Source organism: Sturnus vulgaris, chromosome 19 (assembly GCF_052056855.1).
Source record: "Sturnus vulgaris isolate bStuVul1 chromosome 19, bStuVul1.hap1, whole genome shotgun sequence".
NCBI lineage: Eukaryota > Metazoa > Chordata > Aves > Passeriformes > Sturnidae > Sturnus > Sturnus vulgaris.
In genome coordinates, this window is record NC_142261.1 from 8352285 (window position 1) to 8378830 (window position 26546).

Here is a 26546-nt window from a genome sequence, read left to right on the forward strand (position 1 = left end):
AAGCACGCTCAGCTTTCCTTCCCATTCCAAATCCAAGTGGGAGTGCCACAGACAGCGCAGCACCGCTCCACCCACGTGCACAGCGGTGCCTCTGCCACGCTTCCGAGCCACTGAAATTCTCTTCAGCAGCTCAGGATTTCATTCACTCCGGGATTTCAGTGCCTCATAAACTGAATTTTTTGTTTGTTTGTTTTCCTTTTTGCTAAACAATCCCTTGCAAAGATGTAGATGTGTGGAGCTTCCCAGCGGGCAAATTACAGACCAGTCTACTCAGAGGGAAGCTCCTCCCCAGCAGGCACAAGGCGGAGGTTTATGCTTTGGCATCCATGGTTCTTGTAGCTCTATCATTATATTTCTCTTCATCCTTTTTTATCCAGCTCTTGATGTTCTCAGCATTTAAAGACAACGAGCAGGTATCAAGATCATAAATGCAGCTTCAACATTCAATTGACTTACACAGGGAATTTGATGCCCATCTTTGTTTTTCCTGCCTTAGAAAATTCTCCTCCTTACTTCTTTGGATCCTGCTGAACTCCTTGTCAAGTGCTACATTTTGTCAAGATGTTCTGCAACATGAGACTCTAGAATATTTTCTTCAGCTGTTTAAAAATGTTACCTCAAAGACAACATTTATAATCCACTGTCTCCTTCCTCTTCTACTGTAAAATGCACGGGGTGGGAGGTTCCTTACCATCATCATGCTAGTCTTCATTTCACAAGCTTCTGGGAAGTTTTTTTTAAATTCTCTGGAACTGAAATAATTCTCCATTATTGCTCCAACTTAAATAATCTTTTTCCGCGTAAGCTGCCTCACGTTTCTAAGAATAATCACTTCTCCCTGAACATTTTTATTTTTATAATGCATTTGTGAACACAGAATGCTTGAGAAGAGACCCAGAACCCCACGTGAAGGCTGCAGAGGAAATGTCCAGATCTTAACCAGGAGCAGCTCTGGCTGCTGAGACTGCTGACAGTCTAAATCAACAGTTATCAACCTTTTCCAGGTTACAGATGCAAAAAATTTCCCATTGGCTGTCCCAGGCTTTTTATAGCAAATCTAAGCACACTGTCAACAGGCTCACTTCCCTTTTGGCACTTTCAGAAGAACCTCTGGGAGCCTCCAGACCGCAGATTATAAATCATTAAATCAATTGTCTAAAAAAGAGGTGCAAATTTCTCATTCAGCTCAACAAGGTGTTAACAGAACAGTGTAGCAACAGCAACCCAGGTGTCAGCACTCCCAAGCAGCCTGACAGAATGATGACCAACAGAGACATTAGATAATTTTGCCATTGTGCAAGGATTTGAGGAACACGGCTGGTATCAACATCTGTATTTTTCAGCCCAAACTCTGACTCTGGTGTCCTAATTCAAAGCAAGAAGTTTAGCGAAATTCTGTTTCTCTTCCTTTGTCCCTGATTAGCATTAATATATGTAAATTTTTATGCAAATACATGACATTTAAAGGTAAAAACTCTGCTCTATATAATAATTACATACACTTTTTAAAAAGGTTTTTAAAGACCTATAATTATGAGATAAAAGAGAGAGCATATAACTGTTGTACTTAAACGTCCTACATAAGTTCAAATGGGTATTGTAGCTAGGATAAGAGATTTATCTTCTAAAGTTCTGATTCAGCAAGACACTTTAAGATGTAAGTAATTTTAAACATCTAAATAAAACTGAGAAATATTGGTTCCTTTTCTAAAGAAAATTTTGGGGAAGTGTTTAATGGAAATTAAAATTAATTTATTTATTTCACTAATGATAAATCAGATATTTAAACAAAGCATTTTCAAAACTATAACATTTCTGTCCCCAAAAAACAAAAAGATTTTCGTTTTTGCCTTCAAAATGGAAGAGACAGATCACAAAGTTTCAGCGAATAAAAATACAGCACAAAACTATTTTTTCCATTTTCCCCCACAAGCTCTGCAGTAAACGCGAAGCTTAACTAAGCTTAAATGCTCTGCTGAAACAAAGGCTGGATGGGTTTCCTCGGATCGGCGTGCTGGGGCAGGTCCCCGCGGTCTGTGCTCTGACACTGGGGCTGGCTCCCGCTCTGCAGCTCAGCATCCCCAAGGCGCCCGGAGCTGCCGGGAGCTGCAGCCCCTGCCGGCCCCAGCTGCTGCTCCCCTGCAATCGATGTGAGCCTGACCCAACCCGCGCTCCCTGCACCGCGCTGTGCCGGGAGCCAGCCCCGTGCTGGGTATGGCACTGATAACGGGGGCAGGCACGGGGGGCATACCAGGCTCCAGCACAGCTGCAGATTATTCATATTTGCCTAAAAGGGTGGATAAATCCACGGACAAATCACTAAGTAATATCTTAACAAGAAGAGAATGACGATGAGATGGATGTGCTAAAGGAAGTGGAGAGTGTGAGCAGCCTTGCCCCCATCGGCCCCGATGAGCCTCAGTCTTTATTTCTTTATTGGGGCACCAGGCAGCCACAGAGCCACGCAGGCTAGAGAAGCTTCAGTCAGATCGCTCATCTTCCCTTTCTGGATTAACATCTACCAGGCTGCTCAGCTTTGCTTTAAACTTGAACAGAAAATCAGGCCATCCCCTCCTCAAGAAGCAGCCAGGAAAGGAATATGAAAAACGTACACAAAATTAATCCAGGCCAGTGACAACCTGAGGATGGGGGGGAGGGAGAAGGATTTATTCATTTTCATGACAATAGCCATAGAGAAAAGAAATGCTCTCTTGCCTCTCCCCAGGGACTTGAATTGAATTCCCAGGGCTGCCAATCAGATCAAGAATTTAACACGATTTATTCTGTGGGGAGCCTGTCTGGAGCCAGTGTGTCAGCATCTGGATGATGCCCTGAGCCTGCACAAGCAGAGCAGCCAGAATCATGGATCTGCCTGGCCTGACATTCAGTGAGAGGTTCTGGACACATGCACAGAGACACAGTTTCCCCCTCATTTATGGCAACATAAAGCTGGAGAGTCAGGGAAGCCTGGATTATTTCATTAAAACTCAAACGGTAGAACACAAGTTTCAGACCAGAAATCATTGGTATTGCTGTAGATGACACTCCCACAAACCAGGATCTTGGCTCAGGCTCAATGACTGGCAATGGACTCTTGAAGTGGTTCCCACTTGGAATAGTGGTTTTGTACCAATGAGAGCAGAAAAAGAGACCCAGCACACTATGAGGCTGACTTTTCTTCTGGGACAGTTTGCAAAGAGTTAAACTGCAGCTTATGCGACTTTTGGTCGCTGTTTGCAAAATTAATTCATGTTTTAGGCTGTAGAGCACCATGAACCACCCAGAGTGCCATGGGGATGATAAGCTCTTAGATCAATTACTGCACAGATGTGCCCCAGTTTGGCTGCCTCTCATTTTAGTAATAATGCTACATATATAGCATTAGCCTACACAGATTCATTGCAGAGAAAGCTGTAATCTACAACCCAAATTTTCCCAAGTTTGTATATTTATTATACAAAGCTTGCATGGCTGTTTCTAGAGAAACAAACAGGACCATATGGGTATTTCTATCACTAGCAGTTCAGTCTTTCCCTCACTGCAGTTTCATTTCTTCCACTGTGGTTAAATGCTCAACAAGAAAAAAATAACAGTGCAAAGAATGCCAAGTCTCCTTTTGTTCTTTCCTGGAGCATTCTAGCTGTGGCATTTTCAGATGTTGCTTAAAGCATGGCACAGCAAATGCAAGACAGTATATTCTACCAAAAATCCTGGAAAGACTTCCTGCCAATAAGACACTGATCCAAATTTCCTAAGAAACTGAAGAGCTGAGGGAAAGGATCTCCCACTGCAAATATGAAAGCCAGTCTTAGACTGAAAAACACTCCAACAGAATCTCAGGAGAAAATTGGTTATCAAGAACTGGTAACTACAGCACACCTGTGAATGACACATGCATCATGTGCAAAGGTACTATGGGCATTGCCTCATCTTTCCAGTGCATCATCACTAGAAGAAGACTTCTTATTCCATCTGGTGCAGGAAAAATTTCAGCTACTACCATGGACTCCAGTGAGTACTTGTGTGAGTACTAGTACTAGTGATGAGAATGGATGCCATCACTTATGTTGCTTATTTGCCTATATTAAGCTCAAACTATTTTGATAACATCTATAAATGGGTGCATACCATCCATTGGGAAATCCTCATCTTTCTTTTCCAAGGAAAAAATGTTTCTGTATAGAAATTAAGAGTTGGAGGGGCAAGTATCATTGAAAAGCATGGAAAAGATTATGCAAATAACTGCCAGAAAGGCAGGCTGTATTTTGCTGCAACTTACAGATTGATCCAAACTGAGAACTCTGTATTATTGTTATTCACCCATTTAAGGTCCTATTTTCACTTCAGTTTCCATAGAAACCTGTTGTCCTAAATCTGCAGCACTTATAGCCTTTTAGTGTCATGGGTTCTTTCTTTACAGCTCTAATTACACCATCATCCACAAGGGGAAATGGCTGGGATGCTTTTCCCACCACAGAAACATTCAGGAAGTGCTGCTCTGTAGACAGAGGGAATATAAAACCTAATCATAAACCTTCAGACATCGTCCTTTTTGGACAATTCCCCTATGTCACAGCTGTAGGTTTTATTGTTTCGGTTTTGAACATGGGCCATGGCAGAAATAAGAATTGAATTTGCAGAGGGAAAAAAAAAAAAAAAAAAGATTTGTGTTTTTGCCTTTTCTCTGTCTTTTCTGGCCAATTGTAAAGAACAATTATATACAACTGAAGAAAATGGAAAAATACTTGTAAATTAACTACACTGGTGTCACATGGATATTAAATACATAAGGTTGAAGAAAGCTGTCAAGGCATATGGTCCAGAAAGACCTCCCACTGCCAAAGGAATGAAGCTCATGTCCTTTTATTAATTTACTTCAGCTCTCAGGTCTGCATACAATTTTCTTCTCAGCATATGAGGGGTTAAGGTTCCCACCTATGCATTCCAGATAGACTCAATAAGACTTTTTCACTGTGCTAATATAAAACACACAGAGACCTTTGTCTTCCTGCATGCTGGTAAAATGCCCGTTGTGCTATGCAGATTATTATTGTTATTATTATTTCTGGCGCTGTCACTTCTAGCTATGGTGCTTCAAAGCAATGATATTAAAAACATAAAGGCAGGCAGCCCTTTGGAAATCAGGAATTGCAACAGCAACGCAAAGAACTTTTTATAGCACCCCTTATTGAAACATCTGGAGGAAGTATCATCTAATGGTTAGTGAAGACAGCTAAAGAGCCAGAACTTCTATGCTCTGTTTCTAGGTCTGTCACTGTCACTGATTTCCCATAACCCTGGGCAGGTACCTTAAAAGTTGTATAAAAGTGGTACCTACCCAACCTTGCTTCTTTTTGAGAAGTAAAGAAGTAATCTAAGATATGCTGAAAGTTTCCTTTATTAGCAATAACAAAGATGTGTCTACATGCAGCCAGTTTTCTGCTATCACTGCAGTGGCACAAAGGTGTTCAAGGGCACAGGCAGCCAGCATCACCCAGAGAACCAGCACTCACCTGCCACAGCTGCTCACTACTCCTCCCATCTCTCCTGTCCTTACTGAGGCTGTGTTTCCACCAGTTTGCAAAAGGAACACTTCTTGTGAGCACTCCCTAATTTTCTCCAAAGCCAAATATTTTTCTGTGGCAAACAACTGAAGCAGCTTAAACAGACACTCAGCTCAGCCTGGGCTCTTCCAGTGACCAGTGCAGAGAGTAACACTGGTCAGTGAGGTAATATCTTTTACTAGAACAGCTAAGTTTGGGTTGGTTTTTTTTTATTTAGGAGGTGCTCCATGCCCAGAGTGTGGCTGTTTCAGGTGAGAAACAGGAGAGAAAAGTGAGAAGACAAGAAAAAGGATTATCTGTGGCATTCCTGACATAAAAAATAGCAGCATAATGTATGGAACAATTGCAGTTCTGTTTACTGGCTCCCTAACAATCAGAAAAATACCTAGATTTCCAAATCTTGTTCACCTGGCATCTCAAATAAAATTATTTAAAAACAGAAGTTGTTGAGACAAAGGTAATCCTAAGGTGGCAAGTGGAGAGGGTACAAAATACAACTATGTTTTTTTGCTATATTCACAACTCAGCGTGGTCCTCACTTAAAGTTTATCACTATATAGACCTCAAAGCAAAATAGCAGAAACATAAAGATACAACATCCTGGCCATACTTACACTGCTCCAAGCAAATGCAGCAAAAGAAACATCAGGAATATTTATTTGGCTCTTCTTGTCATTGCTGTGCTCTTGCCATAATTTCTGTGAATAATGAAGCTTCATGCTTTCCATGATTGTCTACATCAGCAAAAAGCCACTTGCCTAAGATTTTTGCAGAAACAGAACAACAAAACTAATCCCAGCAAAATCTGCACCACAACTATTTTCAGTGTTAGGGAATGTAAAATATTAGTCATTTAACCACAGTGACTGCAGTTTACCAAGTGCAGGCAGCTGTTTAAAAGACAACCTATGACAAAACAAAAAACTCATTTCCTACCCTTCAAAATGATACAGAAATCCAACTTTTGAAAAATGAGCAAATTCAAGAAATTTACATGGAGTAGAGCTACATTTGTCAGGTAAATTATCTTTTTGTTTGATATCCTACATCCTGACACTCTCCAGAAGCAAGGACCTGCCATGTTTTACCAATATTTCCTGAACAAAAGGGGCTTCCAAGCCAAACCAGAGGTCATGCTGACCCCACTAGCTAAGGCTTTTAATCCTCACGAGCTGTGTGCAGTCTGATACAACTTTGCCCTCATCAAACTGTTACCTGTTCCAAGTGTTTGCAGATGTTTTCCAGCTGTGTCAGAGACTACCATTATGACTTTGTTGTTAATGACACTTGAATGGTTTCCTTTAAAAATAGTTGAGGTCCACTTACACTCCAGCTCTGAGGGTGAAGCAGAACACAGGCTCAGTGTTCCCAGCCTGCTCTGCCAGTTGTTGCCATGCAAAACAAGAGCAGGTCTCACATAGGATGAGCAGGATGTGGGAACCAAATCACTGCTTGGGCACTGGAAGCCCTTGCTAAGATATTTCCAAGCTATGCCCGGCGAGAAAAAGAAGGCCACCAAATTGCTTGTTTGCAACCAGCTTATGCTTCAACACTGAAGCAGCCTGTGCTGTGGGGTACATGACACATTCTACAGGGACATAACATTGGCTGGAAACTACTCAGGAACGAAGAAATAAACATGCCTGCTTTCTGTTGGGAAAAGCAAGAACATGGTAGAAAAGTTTCAGACAAGAGAGGTGATACATAAACCAGGTGCTACAGGTACAGGCAATAGCTCATTCTATAGGGAAAGAGAGTGTGGGGGAACACCTTTTCTCTTGTTGCTAGAGAGACAATTAACAAAACTGTTCTCCTTGGAGTCAATAAACTCAATTTTGACCTATGATGGGTGGGGACATTAATCCCACAATTAAGACAAGTATGGGAGAGTCCTCTCTGCTTCTTTGGTCAACACATCAGACTGAGCCTGAATTCTGCACTGTACTGCAGATCTTAGTATTGCATTCATTGCCTGCACCCACAAAGACTCAGTCTTCTTTTCGTTTGGTCCCATTTCCTGACATGACACACGGTGAAGAATATGGCCATGGACAGGTGTTAGAGCATACAGGAGGGGCTGTGCTGTGTGTTAGGAGTGTTTGTGAAAACACCTAAACTCACAAGAGAAACTCAGCAGCTCCAAGATGGAGTTTTTCCTTCAGTATTCTAGTTAATTATGGTTTACCTCACTTCTCCCCTCAGAAATCCCCTTTGTCCTTTCCACTACCGTGCTATTAAATGTATCGTGCTCAGCACTGACAGGTGACAAATGAAGCGTAAGTTGGTTCACCACACTGACCCTTCTTGGCAGGGTTTACCCAGCTGGGCCTGACCTTTTCTTGCTGGCTAAGCAAATTTCCCTCCTCTGAAATTCTGCTCACAGGGTGCTGCTTCATGGCAAAGAACCAGAGTAGAAGCTACTCACTTCCCACCATGGGGTTCAGAGGAACCCTCTTCTAGCACCTCAGTTAAAATCATCAAGAAAGTAGATACAGCAGAATGTGAAGAATATTATTTCGATAAATGAATTATAATGATAAGATTTTTTTCCAGGAGAAAGGGCCTGAGGGGAAAATGGACAATTGCTGTAATGCCATCCATCCCTCCAAGCAAAGGTAGCATGTCTCTCATTAAAATACTGGATTTCCTGTACAGCTGTCAGCAAGCACAAGTTTTCCAAATGAACTGGTCAGCAATAACCTGCTTTCATGACAATGTGCAAAGAAGGAAGCAGGAGGGGTGATTTGTGCCCAGTACAAAAATAAACCACAAAGACATCCCATGCAGCAGATGCACAAAGCTGAGCTCTGCACATCAGAATGCTCCCCAGAGAAGGAGTCAAAGAATCAAAGCAAAGAAGCAGTGATACAAATAGCCTGACTTTTCCAAACACATCAAAGGCCAGAAAACAAGTCCCTCTCAACCCCAGGGACCAAGACAGAAAAGATCTAATAAAGAATTGAAATGCCATAATCACATAATCCAATAAGCTACAGTCAAACCAAAACACCTCTTTAGCAAACATCTGTAAGTGGGACAGGAAAGGCTCCGAAATGCTTGGCATGGATAGTTCCCTTCACTTCTCCCTGTTAACACATCACCTCCTGCCAGTGAGACAGATGTGAAAGGTTAGTTCTAGGTTTCAAAATCCTACACAGGAAAACAGGAAAAGGGGGAAGAGCATCTCAATAAAAACAGCCAGCACAAATTGACCAGTCACTGAGAGCTGAGCAGTACAGAATGTGTGCTGGACTGACTTGCAATGGTGAAAGATGGTTAAGAGATCTGTGTGGGAAAGATGAGAAGGGCTAGAGGTAGAGACAAAGAGAAACAAAAAGCATCCTCTCCAGATTGCTGCCAATGTAAGTCCCTTTCTCTATCCTCCAACAATATTCCACCCCTTGTTTTCATTTTACTCTTTCTTTCCTCTCTTCCAGTCCCACATGGTATTTTCTTCCTTGTAATCTCTGAATCTCTCCCTCTTGTATTATCTAGGACTCCATCAGTCATTCAGCCCAAGTCCCTGCTTCCCCAGGTTCATCTCTTCCATTACCTCCCTGCCAAGTCTGCCAAACAGGGAAATGGCTCACTTTGCCATTGTACAGCAGTGGCAGCTGCACTGATAATTTTGAGTCTGAGGCAGGCTGATGCTCTCATGCAGCAATCACACATGTCACAGAAAGAAGCTTTCCGTTCCACATTGGCATCAGTCAAGGATTTTGTCCCTTCTTTGACATGCTGGGTAGGATTGTCCCCTTCTCCTTCCATGTTCAGATGTGGACAGGAGCAGACCTAGGGGACAATTCTGATCTCATCTGAATGAGCAGACCCAGACTTACAAACCTTCCTTTAACAGAAAGGCCATCCATGGCCTAACCAGAGTAATCAGAAAGAACAAGTTTTGCTGACGTATGCATCCCTTAGGTATTTGCTTTTATACCAGCTCCTGAGTACAGTCAGTGAGCAGAGAGCAGTAAATCTCTAAAACACAGCAGGGGATGGCAGCACCAGAAAGGGTCATTTCCTCTTGCAGAGACTAGAGCAGGCAAGTGCTGTTCAGTGGATATAAAGGTAAAGGAAAAGGGGCCCCTGGCTCCTCTGATATGCTTGTATGTACAAATGCTTCTGCAGAATCCTAATATTGTCCGGTGAACCTGTACTTGAATAGAATTAACATTTGCAAATGCATCAACCTTGTACCAGAAGAATTCCACTCAGGATTTCCTTTCCTGTGCAGCCTCCTGTCATTAGCCTCTCTTCTCTTGCACAAGCCATGTGCTAATCCCTGCTTTTTCTGAGTACAATATTCCTATGAGATACCTTACAAAATGCTCTGCTGAAATCTAGCTAGATGATGTCTGCTGATGAATCAAGACAGTTAAGCTTTCTTATTAAAGAAATACATTCAATCAATTGTAGACATAGACACAATTGTACTGAGAACAGTATAGAACTGCTGGACTCAAATGTTACTGCAGAGTCTAAGTAAACACAACATGTATGCTCATGCCAGCAGCAGTTTTGGATATGATGCTTCAGTTTTCACAGCAAGTATAAAGTATAGGCACCTACACAAAATTCTGGAAAGGCATGAGGATGAATACTGAAGTTCAATGAAAAAGCGCTTTTTCTTTTCTCTAAGTAATCATTATGGAGAGGAGCACAACTCAATGCAGCCATTACAATTCTAAGAGTGGGAATTAACTTACTGGAAAAGGTTGGGCAGTAACCCAGACATGACTTCCATCTGGAACAAGGCCAAAAAGGGTCATCAGCTCTTTAAAACTCCTTGCTTTATGCTATATGAAATCATTTTTTGTTGATGCAAAACATGACAGTACTTGCTAGGGTATTCAAGAAAAATCCATTACTTTGATGTGCCACATACACATCTCTGCAACAGAGCAGAATGTGTGAGCACACTCACACCAATCGTACAGTGAATTTCAGAACGAGGGTTATAGCAGAAATGGGAGGGAAGTGCTGAATTGTTGTATATGATCTTTTACATGGTGAGTTATCAGTTGATTTATGTAGCAAGTCCCACAGAGTTAGTTCATGATAAATTCATGAGGCATGTGCTTTTGATCATGCCGCGCTCTTCTCATGTCTTGCCATTTTCAGCTCCCTCTTTATCCACCTTCTGGAGACATTATTCTAGCTCATGTGGTAAACTGGTGCTATAAACAATAAGGACTAGTCTCCATTGGTTACCTCTGCTGAAATGCCACACTCTGGAAGGGAAGAGGTACTTTAACAAGTCAGAAGCCTGGGAGATGTAAGTGCAAGCAGGCTGCTTGGAGGGGCTAAGTCTCTCCTAACACACCCAAGCATGCACATCCATAGAAGGAAAAAAAGAGCTGATGGGGACCAGTTTTCAATCAGCTGGCATTAGTCAAAAGTGCTCTGTACTGTACATGCACTCCCAGCTTCACAAGGCACTTTAGAGGACAAATTACTTTCCCTGCTAACTCTCTTGAAAGAGAAGAGCAATCTATAGATCTAAAAGGTGTATCAGCTCTTGTTTAAGCCTCAGACGTCATAAATTCTTCAGTCTACACTCATTCCCAGTTCATAATTACTCTGTATAAGTATGGCTACATCTAAGGAGTACCCAGAGCCATTGAAGCTATGGAGCCCTGCACAGGTGAGCCACCAGATACCAACCAGACTTTTGGAAAGGTTGTGCCGCCCCCATACTGGTACTGTACTGCTTTGAATACTTACCTTTCAGATCAGCATTAAAGATGACTTGGAGCACACTGGGGCATTCCCCCATTCTCAGCCATAGATCTACTCCCACTGAAGCCAGCAGTAATCCTGGTGAAAATTGCATGTGAGCCCATGGAAGCAGGGAAGATAACTCTATTTAAGCCCCATACTGCTTTAGAGTTTGCAATTGTTCAGTATCCAGAAATAATGTTCTATAGCTGGTTTTAGGGTACAAATGCATCCTTGGGTTATTTTTATTGGGACAACAGCACAGTAGGAACAGTAGGATGGCATTACTACAGTGGCATGACAGTAACAGTTGCATGACAAAGCGATGCAACCTAGAGAACAGCCCAAACCAGCACATCTACAAATCACAATCTGCTTCTTCACCTTGGCAAATAGTGAGTGACCTGCGAGAAGATTGCTGCTTTCAGCACAAACAGAACTTGATGGGAAGAATAAAGTCATGGAAAGATCTCTGGCAGAGCCAACTGCTGTGGTCTGAAGAACATTTCAGAGTCAAAAGGCTGTGTGCACTATGTGGTAAGGAGCAATGACTTGGAGCAAGCAACCACACTGGAGCATGCATGCTTTAGTGAGAGAGTACCCAGATATGATATGTTACAGAAAGATCTATGCCTCATTTTCCCCATCTGTAAGACTAAACAGCTGAGATACTTAGGCAAGGAACTGCATGAGCTAAGGATTGTGCTTGCACATTCTTGCTGGAAGGGATTTGCCAGCCAGGAGACATCTCCTAACATCAAATACCCAGTACACTCCATTTGATAAAGTGAGTCCAGGTACTCAGGTCTGATTTAGTGTGTATGGCATAAGAATCCCTGTCCTTTGAAACATTTTCAGTAATGTGGCACTTTGGACAACACAATAATTAGCATAATTGTCAATTCAGCCTCTAATAATGTACAATGCGCTCATTAACCCAATTAACCCCACACGGCACAAGAACCATCACAAACAACACAACTGATGCAGTGAAGGGGAATGGATGCTTGACAGCCCTGCCACATCCCAGCATGATGAGATGACACTGGCAAGGGCTGAATGCAACTCCCAGAGGCAGAACCCCCATGCAGCTCAGAGATGGGCCATGCTGCCACCTGAGCTGGTGTGTCAGCCATGTGCTCTGCTCTCTTCAGCCGTGTCTCAGGACAGTAGAGGAGTTTCTTCTCCCACAAGGTTTTCCCTGGTATCTTTAATTAAGTAGCATGTATCAACACTCACATATGCACACCCCACTTCTCAACCCTCCCTCTTGCTGAAAAAGTCTCAGGTGGGATTCACTCGCCTGCTTTCGCTGCTGCTTAATTCAGTCAGGCTGGTAAATAATTCAGCAAGCACTCAGCCAATAAACAAACAGGCAGGCAGCACAAATGGCCAGACAGGGAGATGGAAGAATGAGAGACAGAAAGAAAAAGCAAATGAGAGAGTGACAGCTTTTGCTGGAGCTCCTTTTCTACAGGCAATACTTCAAGCTGTGCCTACTTCTTCATTCCCTGTGGTTACACTCTCATCCCATAAAGAAGCAGGGAAGTTGGTCCAACTGTCACTGCCATGACCTACTGACAAGCTCACTGGTTGGGGCCCCACTGAACGACCACACAACCTTTTGATTTAAGTTTAGGAAAAGCTTCAGTACCTTGCTTATGCTCTTCAGCTTTGAAACCCTTCAAGACAGGGACCAGCAGCTCTTAGGCTACAGCTGGGCATGTAGGAGTCTGCATCATTGACTCAAGTCTTTTTAGGCCTGTTTTTCTAGCTGTAGAAGAGAAGATGAAAATCCTTCCCTACAGGCATTCCATCAGGCCCAACAAACAGAAGCAATGCTGGGGGCCTGAGAGGCCTTCAGATGAAATGCCAAGGCTTGGCAAAACCTTTAGAATTTTCTGACTGCACCAGTGAATATAGCAAAAAATTTTCTGTGATGCTTAACCTTTCAATAATAATGAAGCTTTAACCAATTATATTTCAAAAATGCTTTCTACACACATAATAAATTAGCATAAGACAACGTTATTAACACAGCTAGTTTGTTTCACCGAGCTATGCGAGCATCCTATGAGAAAATCATTTTATGAAGTGAATAAGGAAACAAGTTTACTAAAACAGAATCCAAATCAGCAAGCACTATTGGGAGCCACAGTGATAACAAGACCACCTATCTCTCAAACTGTTGGGACTGCTCTAGGCCTAGTGCTCTAGGACTAGTGAGGGACACAAGGACAACAAGCATTTAGGGGTAGCTTGCACACAATGTGCTCATTAGGTAAAAGTCCTGAGTCTTGCTGACTCCTTGCTATAAGGTATTTAACAAGTTTGCATGTGAGGATTGTCCTGAAGTGGTAGTGGAAAGACATGAATTTCAAAGGAGGTGACAAAATATTGTACAAACACCTCTTAGATTATCAATTCCCTCAATCTATCCTTGCAGCCACATAATTGCATGATAGTTGCTAAATTTCAGTATGCAGAAATACTCTTTGCAAAAGCACAGGCCAAGCAGGTTGGTTTATTAACATGTTTCATGTGAACATACTCTTAAGTCTCAGAGAAAAGGATAAAAAAGAACAACGGACAACTTGAGTAGGTGTACATAGAAATTAACTACAGCAGAATGAAGTTTTTTTTCAGGCTGTGGAATAACAAAGCATTTCCTCTGCCAAAGCAGAGAAAGAGGTAGCAAGCAAGAGCCACAGCTCAATGACCAGCTGCAGAGGTTTACCTGCTGGACCCTGTGCAATTGAGGGTGAGAGCCCAGAAAGACGCCCCAGAGAGAAACAGGTCCCTTGTACTGCTGGGTAAGAGTCAGATGATCAGAAAGCCACATGCTCCTGGAAATAAGGCTGCCCAAATAGTGGCTGAACCACCACTACACTGTGGTGACTGTTAAGCCTGGAATAGCAGCAGCATGGCAATGTGTGCTGGCCAACTCTCTCACAGCTCTTTAGTTACCTAGCAGCAACAGAGAAATGGGTTGAAAGAGAAGAGGGGCTACTGCTGACCAGGTCTGGTTACTGTTCTGGAGTTCATGCCCAGACCCACTTGGGGTAAGCAATGAAGTAATGTGAAAATTTCTTATAGCAGTTTTGTGCAGGGTTGGGCAAACCCCTTCTGGTTTTGGCCCAAGGAAGCTCCTATGGCCCAAACCTTGCTCTGAGATTTTGTTTCAAATACACGCAGGTTCTCCAAGCATAACCACGGCCAAGATCAGCCTGGTTGCAAGTCAAATGTTCAGATGGTTTCCACCCCAAATCATAAATCCCACCCTGTCAACCTGGAACCGAGCCCATTCTGCTCAAACCTCAGCTTGCACTTGGGGGAAACTTGACTCCAGTTCACTGAAAGGTTTGCAAATCCAGCCCGTGTTCTGGGTTTATAACAAACCCTCCAAAACATGAAAATGGCCTTGGCTTTAGGGTTCATCTGGACCTTGTTGCCAGAGTCATGGTGTCATCTAGTGGTGACAGTTTGTATGGGCACACATAGCACCCACCTCTAGTTCACAAACATCCCCACAGAGAGTAGAGCAATTGCATGTCTGGTAAATGTCTTCCAAAGTGCACTACCTTTTTCAAAGGCAGAACAGCTCCTGAAATTTCAGTATATTTCATTTCAAAGGCGTTTCAGTAAAAGCCATTTGCACCTCGAGGAGAGCTTTTTGCAAAGGCTCCCAAGTAAAGTGAAGGGCAAATTTTGCATCCCCTATCACTTCTACACAACTAGAAGACAATCTCCTGGGGAAAGGGCAAGCCACAGTAACTTTGAGGGATAGCAGTCAGCAGCAAATTCAGTTGTGAACATGCTTTATATTTAAAAGTCATTCTCAGAATAGAAGTTGAATCTCTTGAAATGTCCCTTTTACCCACGCTGTAATAATGCTCAAAAATCATAGTAATAGACGCAAGAGGAAAAAGAGCTCCAATTTAAATTTGTCCTTTGAGAGCTCTCTTGCACAGGCACACATGCCCAGGTCTCAAGAAAGGGCAGCTGATTTTTGGATTCCAAATTTATTTTGTAGTGGGGGTAAGCTCAAGAACAGCGCAGGTGAAGCAGCTCCCAAAGTCACAACATCTTTTGCAAGAGATCAAGTGCCTTAGGTCTCACTTCAAGCATTTCTAAAGGGATTTGACCCACCGTATATTCTGTGTGAGAGTTTTGGCAATGTGAATTCCTTCTCCTCAGTGAAGCTAGGAACTCATGTACCTGGCTCCTAAACCTAGTCTCGTTTTAATTCAATGAAGTTTAAGCCTAGGAGTTTTACCTTTCATCTAAGACAAAGCAGAAACACAAACATGATTGGTTTTCCAGGCTCAGCTGATGAGTAGGAACAGTCAACATCAGCCCTGTTCCTGTAACCTCAGGCACTGCACTGAGTCACTTGTCCCACAAGCTGATAAGAGCTGCATCTCAAAGGCAAGAAAACTCTGTTCAAATTGGAAGGAGGATCACAGTGTCAGCAGAGAGACAAGAAAAAATTGCCAATTTCAGCACTGTCCTGGAAATGAAGTGGGTTTTCAGGTTCCTGAGGTCTATCTGAGGTTTCATCATGGATCCAGCTCAAGTGCTTCCTTGGCAGGTTTGTCTTCTGACCTAGAGCTTAATCCTTCCGTCTGATCTAGTCTTTCTGTCTGCAAGCTAATGAGCTTGAAATTACTGTATATTTATGTGTCCCTCTGAGCTCGGATCTGTGACACAACCACAGCTGCAGATGCACTTGCTTCTTTCTTCATTGTCTAGAGGTGCAGCCTAAAGGCCAGGCTTGATGCTAAAAACAATGAAATTTAAATCCCAGTTTACATGTAGGGTAAGAAGGAGGAAGTACTTTTCAGAACCCTGGTTTATTTCGGGATCTACCCTGAGACACTGAATTTTACAGCACAGACCAGGGCTATCTTCATGGCAGAGGATTCCACACACCCCATTCCACCTTGGTCAGAGACAGCATAGGGAAGACATTTAACTACTACTTGCCTGGACTCAAAATGACCACAGGAATCATCCAAAACAAATGAACTCTTTATAGCTGCACCAAAATGTTTGCTTCTCTTGGATCTGTTTTCTTCCCCCATCCCATCACCTGTGTTCCACTTAATCCATAAAACTTAAAGACTTCATTGGGCCATCTACCCACTAGGTCTACCACAGAAGTGAAGCCCAAGGCAAGTCGCTCAAAGGTAAGAGAGAATGCTTAGCTACTGTTATGCGGGGCAGGTTTTAATTTTTAGTAAGTACACAAACCTAAAAATAACAGAGAGCTTACATCAGAGCCTGCATATGAAGCACTTTTCATGTCAAAGAAGCTTTCCAAAAACGTGCATGCACAGCAACACAGAAATGTAGCCACCTCTGGAGCTGATTACAGCTGCTGCTCATCCAATACAGTGTGATAAAAACAAGGAGAGCTCCCACGATAAACCTCCTTTAGTTTTGGGTAAATGCACTATGGATTTCTGCACGCTTGCTGTACCGGAGGACACCCATATATTTAAAGGCTTCACATGACACAACAATGCAGACCCAGCAAAATGCATTTCCTTTTTGTCCCTTGGAAGGTCAAAAAAAACCCTCCCCAGCAGAATATGCTGGAATACAAACAGCCAGGCTCTTGAGCAATTTCATATCTGATATTCAGGTACTCGCTAGCTCTACCACTCAGTGTGTGCCGTGACAGATATGTCACAAGTAAAGGTCACGGCAAGGTTTTCCCTGCCAGACTTGCCCGCTTTACAGGAACGGCAGATTTGTGCCGGCTCAGTTGTTGTGTCGTGTCCCAGGCACGGTGGCTTGTTTTGGAGTGCCCTCTGCCGCCCAGCCCACACACCTGCGAGCCTGCGGGGAACGAGGCCGGGACCACGAGCGGGATCTCGGTTAAGGACAAACAGGAGTCAGAGCCATTTTTACATCTGGATAGAAGTTACCACCCCACATGTTCGCTCCTAATCAATACATGCAGTTAGAATTGTCTCCTAGATTTGCTACAATTCAGACATTTTCTCCTATCTGACAGCAAAGCACGATTCGTCAGGCTTGTCACTGCAAAGCTGGGACTACTTGCTTAAGAACAGACCAAGACACAATCCTAGCTCTGCTTGTTACCTCTGAAGGGTTTTTAATTCCAAAAGGTGTATGTAGAGCATCAGAGTACGTAGCAGTCTTAGTGTGGGCACTTGTAATAATAACTTCCAACGCCCTTCCCCTTTTGGCTGCCATGCTTTCCTTGGAAGAGATACCTGAATGCAGTCAGGTAGGTAACCTCTCCCCTTCAGTGAGCTGCCAGTCTTTGTTATTTGCCTGTGTGATTACTGTGATTATTTATCTGTGTCACTGTGTCGTCCTCCTGTTCTGCTCTCCCCTGTCAGGCAAGCAGAGCCACGTGGAACGTACATAAAACTTAGCACAAGCCTGGTCACAGTTTCTCACTGTCACAATAAGCACTGAGGCTCACAAGGCTGTGCTGACCCTGGAGAGGGCTGTGTTAGAGTAACATGACTCACAGCAACACTATCACTGCTATTAGGCCACTGATATTGTACCAGAAATAAACTCAAAGACGTCACCTATAACTACAAAGCTTTAGACATGGCTGCTGCAGTGGCAAGGGCGCAGCAGAAAAACACTCCTTCTGGGGAGGCTGTGCTAGCTACTAAACCAGCTGGTGCCAGGGCTGCACGTTACCAGAGCTCATCTGCTCCTTCCAGCTAAGCAGCTTATCTAATAATTACACCATGTCACCTTACAAATCTTGTTTCTTCACGAGGCATCAAAAAACTCAAACAAACCAACCCACAAACTGTAGGTAACAATGTGAGGCAGGGATCCTTTGCATCTTTTGCACATGTCAGTAACAAGGTTCTATCAGAGAGCCTTTATCTAGAAAGGATCTATTGTGCACGTTGTCTTTTGAGCACATTTTAGTCCTTGTTACATGGAACAAGCAAAACTGCCGGGTCTTAACACCAAACAGCACAGGCACAGCATTTTTCAAAAAGTCAAAGAATTAGTCGTGCTTGAAGCTGTATGTACATTCGGAACAAATTCTTTTGTTCACTGCCTTTTTTTTTTTATAGCATTGATGTGTAAGGCAAGGGAAAGGATGGATATATTTATGATACAAAGGAAAAAAAAAGTCCTACCCAAACCATTCCGTTGGCCCCAATCCCTTCCCCCCTCCTCTCTCCAGCATTTTTCCAAAGAGAACTCTAGCTCCTCTTCCCATGTTGACATATTCCATTGGCTCTTCCACCGAGCTCCCGTTCCCTGCCCACATCAGCCCTGATGCTATGCAGCATGCGCTGGGTGCCTGCAGGGGGTACCGCGACCCTGCCTACCAGCCAGAACATCACACGGGCTCGTTGTGCTAACGGAGGTGGATTGCTGAGCTTCAGTCTCTAACACACATAATGAGATTAGCATTTGAATAGCGCTGATCAAGTTACCAGTAGCTTTGAACCCTGGGTCCATCAGATGCAAATGAATCACTATAAATTTTGCTCCTTTCTTGAAGGCTCTTTATATGCATGGCCAATGCAGAAAGAACTGCAGTGGGTATTGGCCCAGGAAGTCTGTCTCTCACCAGGACTGGGAATTTCTGAGAGTGGAGAAACCATAGGAGCATCTTTCCTAAGGTTTTAATTATTTTTAATTTTTTTTTAACGAACAGGTTTTTTTCCCTTTTTTTGATGTGTTTTTTCATCCAAGGCTGCGCAGGCATTAGTTCTGGCATAAAGTTCAGAGACAAAATCCTTCGCGATACCTTCATGTATGTCTTAATTCTATCTGTTTTAATTACCTGAGTAACTTCGGAAAGTCCTGCCAGCCTCCTTGTGTCAAGGACATATCCTTCCCTGGTGGGAGGATGAAGGTGAGATAAGTCTGTGGTGTCTCCAACTGCATTGATTCAGCATCTTGGAAGCACTTGCAGTATTATGGGTGTCTCAGTATTCTCGCCTCCTCAGTGTCCCTGGAGGAAGATACAGTACACAACCAATTTAGGAGGAATCTTCAGGGTACTGCCTTGCATGATTAAATGTAAACAGCCTAATCCCTTCCATATCTCAGTGGACACTCAATTACAGGGGAGTTTTCTCCCACGTCTGTGCTGCAGGAAGGAACCCTGAGGGGAGGGGAGGGCAAGGGAAGAAGGCACGGTCAACTTGAGAAAATGAAATCTGCGGATTTCAAGCGAGCTCTGGCACACACCAGAGCTCACCTGACTCTGCAGTGAGAACAGAAGTCACAGGAGCCTATAAATTCTGCTAACGCGGAGATTTAACACATTCACAGCTTTCTGCAAGATTCATAGCAGTACAACATAACGCATTCATGATATCTCAAATGCAGCCATTTGAGTTTTAGGACCATACTGGAAATGAGCTTGTTCTTATGGTAACTACACTCAATTGACTTCATCTGCTTTCATTTCTCTGAACGAACTGAAGACCACATCAGCTCTCTAGACAGACTGACTGAAGCAAGCACTGTGAAGAACAAACTCGTTTACTTCGCAGTACAAAACCCGAGATGCTCTTAATTGCATTCCAGCAAATTCTGGGCATCCTATGCTAGAATCCACACAAATTGCTATGTGATTTGAGATTTGCAACTAGGAGTGACTTTTCTGATTACCAGAGCTCCATTTATTATTTCTAATATTATTATTCACCAGCTAATTACTCACTTTACTCTAGATATTTTTAACACGGTACATTTATTTTGAGGTGCAGGAAAGCACATACACATAAGCATTGATTTGAATTAACAAAATATTAGAACTCCTCACCACCTCCTCTGAGAAGAAGCCTTCACATCTCCTCACTTCACCTGCTCCTCGTTAAAGGAAAGCTGTGAGAAAGTTTACTACATTTGTAGTGCTAATCAGCTCCTTTCCTATGGAGCCTAAATAAGTTCAACTAGCCGCAGGCACAGAGTGCCAAAATTACTCCATGTCCCAGTTGGTTATATAATAAATCTGAATTAAATCAATAATTAAAGCAGTTCTTGCATGCTACTTCTCTCTGATGAGCCTCCAAACCTTTTTAGAAAGCCAGTGGCACCTCTCCATAATGAAAAAAGGGGCTCAGAGCCCACTTTGCTGTGAGCCGCCCACTGCACAGGCCAGAGACAAGACCCACTTTAACACCCATGACAAAAGCAGGTGTAGATTTTGAATGCAGCCCACACTAGAAAAGGGACAGGCCCTCCACTGCACCATGCATAATACCCACCCTGAAGGCAGAGCCAAAACACGCAGCCCTGGCTGCCCACTCTCAGGCTCTCTGAGCTCAGTGCAGCTCCCTTCTCTACAGGGACCTCTTCAGTCACCCTGGCTTCGGGCTGAGGTCCCCCTGAGCAGCTCTTGCTGCCCAGGACCCGGGGACACGCCCGGTGACTTAAAAGCTGACTCAGAGGTGCTCAGAAATGCACGCTTCCAAAGGGGAAGATGTGGCCACAGCCATACCACCGGACTACCATCCCCTCAGACAGAGACTAGCCTAACCTGCCGCAACAGCCCAGCTTCTGAGGAACCACCGGTCTGGGCAGCTACAGCCCCAACCATGCCCCTCGGAGGCACAGCGGCGTCCCAGAAAACGTGATCCTCCAGTGAATGGACTTGGGTGTTCCCCGCACCACAGAACCCCACCTCAGGGCTGGGCCACGCCATGACAGAGCCCCGCCTCAGGGCCGGGCCCACCTCCCGGCAAGGCCCCATCCCAGGGCCGGGTTCCCCTCACGACACCTCCGCCCCTCAGGGCGGAGCCCTTCTGGCAGCGCTGAGCCGTGTGCCACTTACCCGTTGTACTTCGGGCCGATGTGTCGCGTCCCGTTCAGCCCTCAGGGCTCGTTCTCCCTCAGGACGCTGCCACCCTTCACCCCTGTAGGCTGTGCCCCCCTCAGCCCTATGGGCGATGCCCCGTGTGCTCCTCGCCCCTCAGCGCTGGGTGCCCCTCAAGGCCGGGTGTGTCCCTCAGGGCTGGGTGCCCCTTAGGGCCGGGTGTGTCCCTCAGGGCCGGGTGTGTCCCTCAGGGCCGGGTGTGTCCCTCAGGGCCGGGTGTCCCTCAGCGCTCAGGGCGCTCCCCCCCCGCCCCTCACGCCGGAGCTCGCGCTCGCCGCAGCGGCGGGAGCCGCCAGGGGGCGCCCCGGGGCCCTGCCCAGGCCTGGCACCCCCTTCCTTCCCTGAGGGCGCGACCCGGACACTCGGGAAAAGCTCCCGAAAAGGGAAAAATCCCCCTAAAGAGGGGGGAAAAAATCCACTAAATAGCGGACAGCCCCTGTGTTGAAGAGCCCGTGTAGAAGGAGAAGCATGTAGAAAGGGAAAAAAAACCCCAAAAGACCTATGTCCCATACCAGGATAGAGGTCCTTACTCAGCAACACTGAGGAGCTTTACCTTGGTCCTACATTCCAGCTTTTGCACTAAACATTTATTTTACGAATAAAAAATGTCACTGGAAATGGACAAGCAGCTGAAGAAGAAATCAGATTTCTCTATTAGAAAGAAAGGGCATAATACAATGAACAGTACACAAATGTGCAGAGTGATGTATATACACTAAAAACAGTGCAGGGCAAAACATTTGCAACAGACACGAAGTCTAAGGTCTTTTATTACATTTTATAGATTAAATATATCTTCAGTAGAGTCTCTTTTTAAAACACACAAAAGGAAAAAATACATTCTTCATGTACATATGAAATACTGACCATGTAGCAGGGACCATGTACAGTGCAAAGTATGAACACAGCTACACAGACATCACCACCTTGGATGATTATCAAGCTTTTCCTACAGTAAAACTGGAACAAGTTAACATTTCTCTTTCCAAAGAGAAATCCATACCCTTCCCTTCAATGGCATTTTGTGAGATTGTGCAGGAAAGGGTTTAATTTACTTTTTAAAGATACTATAAAATTCTTACATTGCATGAAAAATTATCTAACTTCTCAAGCTTTATCACTTTCACACATTCATAATCGTAATACAATTTTTATTGTGATTGCAACCCAACTCCAAAAATCCAGGGGAAAACAGTAATACATATAGCCTGGTATAGAGAAAGGAATGAATCAGAACTGATTGTTGCAATGTCCAGGAAACATGTACCCAACATGTACACACACATACACAGAGGCTGGGAGATGGCAAGGTGTGACAGAGCATCTCCTGTTGTCACAAGTTTGGAGTGAGGGCACGGGGTTGCACATTTCACTTCGGCAGTGGAACTCTAGTGTCTAGTAGGGGATGTCATTCTGGTAGTACTGGATCATGTCATATGTTCTACTCCTAGGGAAGAAAAGGAAAGCCAGAGGTAAGTAAAAGTTTAAAAAAACACTGCACCCATTGTCAAGAAACATTCATCAGGATCCCACAGAGACAAAACATGGGTGAAGGAAATCAGCTGTTAATCAAAACTAGCCCTCCATTCTTTGAAGGCATTGTGAAGGCCCAGTTACTGTTATGGACATCACAAAACATCCTGCTCTTGTTTAAAATAGTTTTAAAAAATGTTTCCACACTTCTCAGTGTGACAACAGCATCAGCAGCTTGGATCCTGTGTTTGGTTAAGCCACAAGCACATCACATGGCATTCGCAGCTTGTTTTAGGAGAAGGACATGAATAATGCATCAAGATCTTCAGGGCTGCATGACGACAGGATTATGTGGAAATAAAAGTCATCTTAATTAAGGAGAATGCTATTAATGAAAATAAAAGTTTTCAAAGCAGGGTAAATAACAGCATTAACAGCAGCATCTCTGATGAGTGACTGAGCAAATTTCAGTTTGCTATAGATAACTCAATTATCCACGGGCAGAACTTATTCAGGTCACAGATCAACCATGCCACATGCAGAAAAGCTCAAGCTTGTCAGAACTAAGCTGGTTCTGGCCATTCACACAGCAGTGTCACTGCCTTCAACCCCCCCAATATTAATCTAAGGTTTTGAGCAGGTGCACTAGCAAGTACTGGAACATCCATTCCAGTGGGGCTGTATCTGAGCCAGTGAGTGGCACTGGTCTCAAGCTGACCCATATGGAACTACAGAAGAGTTTGTATTAGACTCTCCAATATATCCCACAAAGTTTCTATTATCTGGCATAATAAGACATGCACTTAAGATGTTTAACTATTACATTTATTCTTTAGAATAACCAGCCTTGCTATTTGACCATCCTGGACTTAAATCTTCCTTCTCAGCACAAAACAGAGGAGATGCAGCACATACAGAAAAAAAGCTGCTACCCTGCACTATCATCTGAATTATCAACGACTCAAAAATTTTTGGTATCTGACTGATAAAACTCTACTTTTCAGCTCTGTTCAAAGCCTGATGGCCTTCCTTTAGCCATAGGGAGAAGACATGCATAGAAGCCAAACCTGTTGCTGAGGAAACAATTCTGGATGATCTTGATGATGAAAGTTGCAGCTTCCCTTTCAGTCATGTTGGGGCTGAACCTGTGTCTATATGCAGAAAATCACAATCAAATAAGAGAAAAATAATGAGGTATCTTTTGAACATGGTACAAATGTGTCTTTGCACAAGCTCAGCCAGGTGTGATTTCACTTGCTGCAAGTACCTACTTCCTGTGAAACCACTTGGTACAAATGACAACATTTTAATAAAAAACATTTCCCAGTTCACACATATTGCTGACTTACTTCAACAGCTTGATTGTCTGCCCTCGGAAACAGGGCAGCCCTGTATCCAACATCAATGTAACCAGTGAGACCACAGCATCCATGTAAGGCCTGGAGAAAAAGAGACATGAATGTCAGAGCTCACACTCCTGCAGCCTTAGCAGGTAAAGCAGACAAGCTGAAGAGTTCAACGAGCTGCATCCCACCTTTTTCTGTAATTAAATCAACACAGATAATCCTCTTACATTTGCTGGCGAAGCTACACCATTGCTTGCAATCTGTCACTTTAATTAAATGTCAGTCCTTTATGCTGCACTGTTAGATACTCCAAATGCTGCAAGATGATGTCTCAAGAAGGATTATGCAAAGAAATGCTTTAGCTAACAACATTTCTTTGGCATCAGGAAGGTGAAGCAGGGCACCAAAATAGTACAAAAGACTGAAACAGCAACACCACAGGAATATCTTTTAATCTTAATTACTCTGTATAATTCTTTGTTACATCAGCCCAGCTTCTTTTCTCCTCCTTGTCCTCTTGCTCAGAACATTTATTACCTACCACGCTATTACTCTGCTACCTGAGTGACACATTTGCTTTGCCACAAAAACTTTGTCCAGACTGTTTCCCTTCAAGGAACCAAAATGATCTTGACTCCAAGACAGTAGTTTCTTATTGTATTAGCAGTGCACTAAATGGTGTGAGGAAATGTGTGAAACATCACATTTATAAATTGAATATATAAAATTTTAAAATATAACATGAGTACATAAAAATACCACAAAAATAAGCTGTAAAACAGCAGGATTATTACATTGTTTCAAAGTTTGCAAGACCTACCAGGACAGTCAACAGGCTCAGACTCCCTAGAAATCAACATATGTTATTATTTATCTTCTCATCTGGCTTTGGGCATGCAAGAACTTCCACTTTGAGCAGCTAAGAACACCTTACCTGACTGCCAGATAGCCTCTGACACACATCTCCATAAACCATTTGAATGGTGTAGCCTCCATTTTCCCTCCCATTATCATCACCATCTCATCAGTCAGTTTAATGTCAGGCTCCCAGCCCAGGTTTCCACCAGGTGAGCTTTCAAACATGAATCCAAAATCTGTGCACAAAAGATAACCTGCCTCATAAACTTTGTTGTTAATTGTGTGTTGTTAAAGCTGATAGAAGCAAGAGAGGTGGATTGCATGTAGTAATGTAAACATTTAAATTTCAACTGGAAAAAAGCTTTGGTGAAGTGAAAATACCGACAAAAGCATCATCACCATGACATGAGAATAGATGTAAGAATGGTGATAACAAATAAACTGCTGAAATATTTGTGCAATTCCAGAAAAGCAAAACTAAAGCAGAGGTTAAAGCCTCAGACAATTACACAAATTTACTTGTCAAGTTTAATTCATACCCTTGCAGCGATGAAAGGAATCCAAAGAAGCACATTTCTATAATTACACACATACACACATGTAGCTATGCAAGAGTACATAAACATGTGTAACCCATACACGTGTGTATATACCTTCCTCAACCTGACAAAACTTTGTAGAGCTACATTTACACAGAAGCAGCCAACACAAACACACAACACTTGGCAGGAAGGCACAAAAACCTTCCAAGTATGTTTACAAACAGTGAAATCAGTATACAGATGGATCTCAAAGGGGAAATGGCTTACTGTCTGTTCTCAGCAATACTTAGGAGCAGAAAGCAGAGGTAATAACCGACATGCAGAGGTGCATGTGACTGACCAATATGAATGATGTGTCCCTGTTTGTCCAGCATGATGTTGCCATTGTGCCTGTCTTTAATCTGGAGCAGGAACAGGAGCAGACTATAGGCAGCCATACTGCGGATGAAATTATAGCGAGCCTGTACAAACAACAAGTTAAAACAAATCAGAACTACTTACAGAATTTAGTAACTCTCCATCAGGAGATGAGACAGATGAATAAAGCTTTTTTCTTTTTCTCCATTCATGATTAGTTTGAAGCGATGTCCAATGACATTCTCCATACATCTATAGCTGCAATTACTTCTTTAGCTCACTAATAGCTAAAAATGGATTACCAGAATCAGAAACTAGGTGTAGCATTACAGTAGTCATTATGCAATTATTTGTCATTATTTCTTACAGATAGAATGTTTCTCAGTTGATATTTTGCTGTGCTTGCCCACTGACATTTTACCTTCTGGAATGCAAGGGTAGACTCATCTCCATATTGCCTTGTGAAATAATCATACATCCCAAAGTCTGTCTGCCTGCCCAGCTGGTCACGGGATGTGCAGTCAGGAATGCACTCAATAACACCACACTGGAGGAGAAGAAGAGGAACAGGTTTGTAAAGCGTGCTCCCAAATATATTTTGTTCATGTCTCTTGGCAGTCATACAGGTTCTCTGGGAAATGTGGGGAAGCCTGTAGATCACCAAATACAGAATTTCTAGTTTATTCATTGAAAAAAGTATATCCTCTCTTTTAGGATTTCCATGCAACTAAGACAAACTCTGTGATTTTCCACTGCTTTGCACAATGTAGTCCCAGAAATCAAACAACAAACATTTGCAAGCAGCAAATTTTCAGAGCCAAAAGCTTCAGAAAAGCAG

At 43.3% G+C, this 26546-nt stretch overlaps 1 protein-coding gene and 1 long non-coding RNA gene across 3 annotated transcripts in view; both read right to left on the bottom strand.

Annotated features, from left to right (window-relative positions):
* Window positions 1–21217, bottom strand: part of LOC148221646 (uncharacterized) — an 82254-nt gene extending 61037 nt beyond the window's left edge. The window contains exons 1-2 of the long non-coding RNA XR_015807687.1: window positions 21091–21217; window positions 19090–19260 (exon numbers count right to left, since the gene is read on the bottom strand). This is a non-coding gene — a long non-coding RNA (uncharacterized LOC148221646). The remainder of the gene's footprint in view (window positions 1–19089; window positions 19261–21090) is intronic.
* Window positions 21218–21762: 545 nt separating this feature from the next.
* Window positions 21763–26546, bottom strand: part of PI4KA (phosphatidylinositol 4-kinase alpha) — a 53474-nt gene continuing 48690 nt past the window's right edge. For both annotated transcript variants that reach the window (XM_014894580.2, XM_014894581.2), the window contains exons 50-55: window positions 26130–26255; window positions 25692–25812; window positions 24886–25045; window positions 23955–24044; window positions 23673–23756; window positions 21763–22579 (exon numbers count right to left, since the gene is read on the bottom strand). In XM_014894580.2, the coding sequence (XP_014750066.1) occupies window positions 22528–22579; window positions 23673–23756; window positions 23955–24044; window positions 24886–25045; window positions 25692–25812; window positions 26130–26255 (633 nt within the window). In that variant the 3' untranslated portion in view covers window positions 21763–22527. The remainder of the gene's footprint in view (window positions 22580–23672; window positions 23757–23954; window positions 24045–24885; window positions 25046–25691; window positions 25813–26129; window positions 26256–26546) is intronic.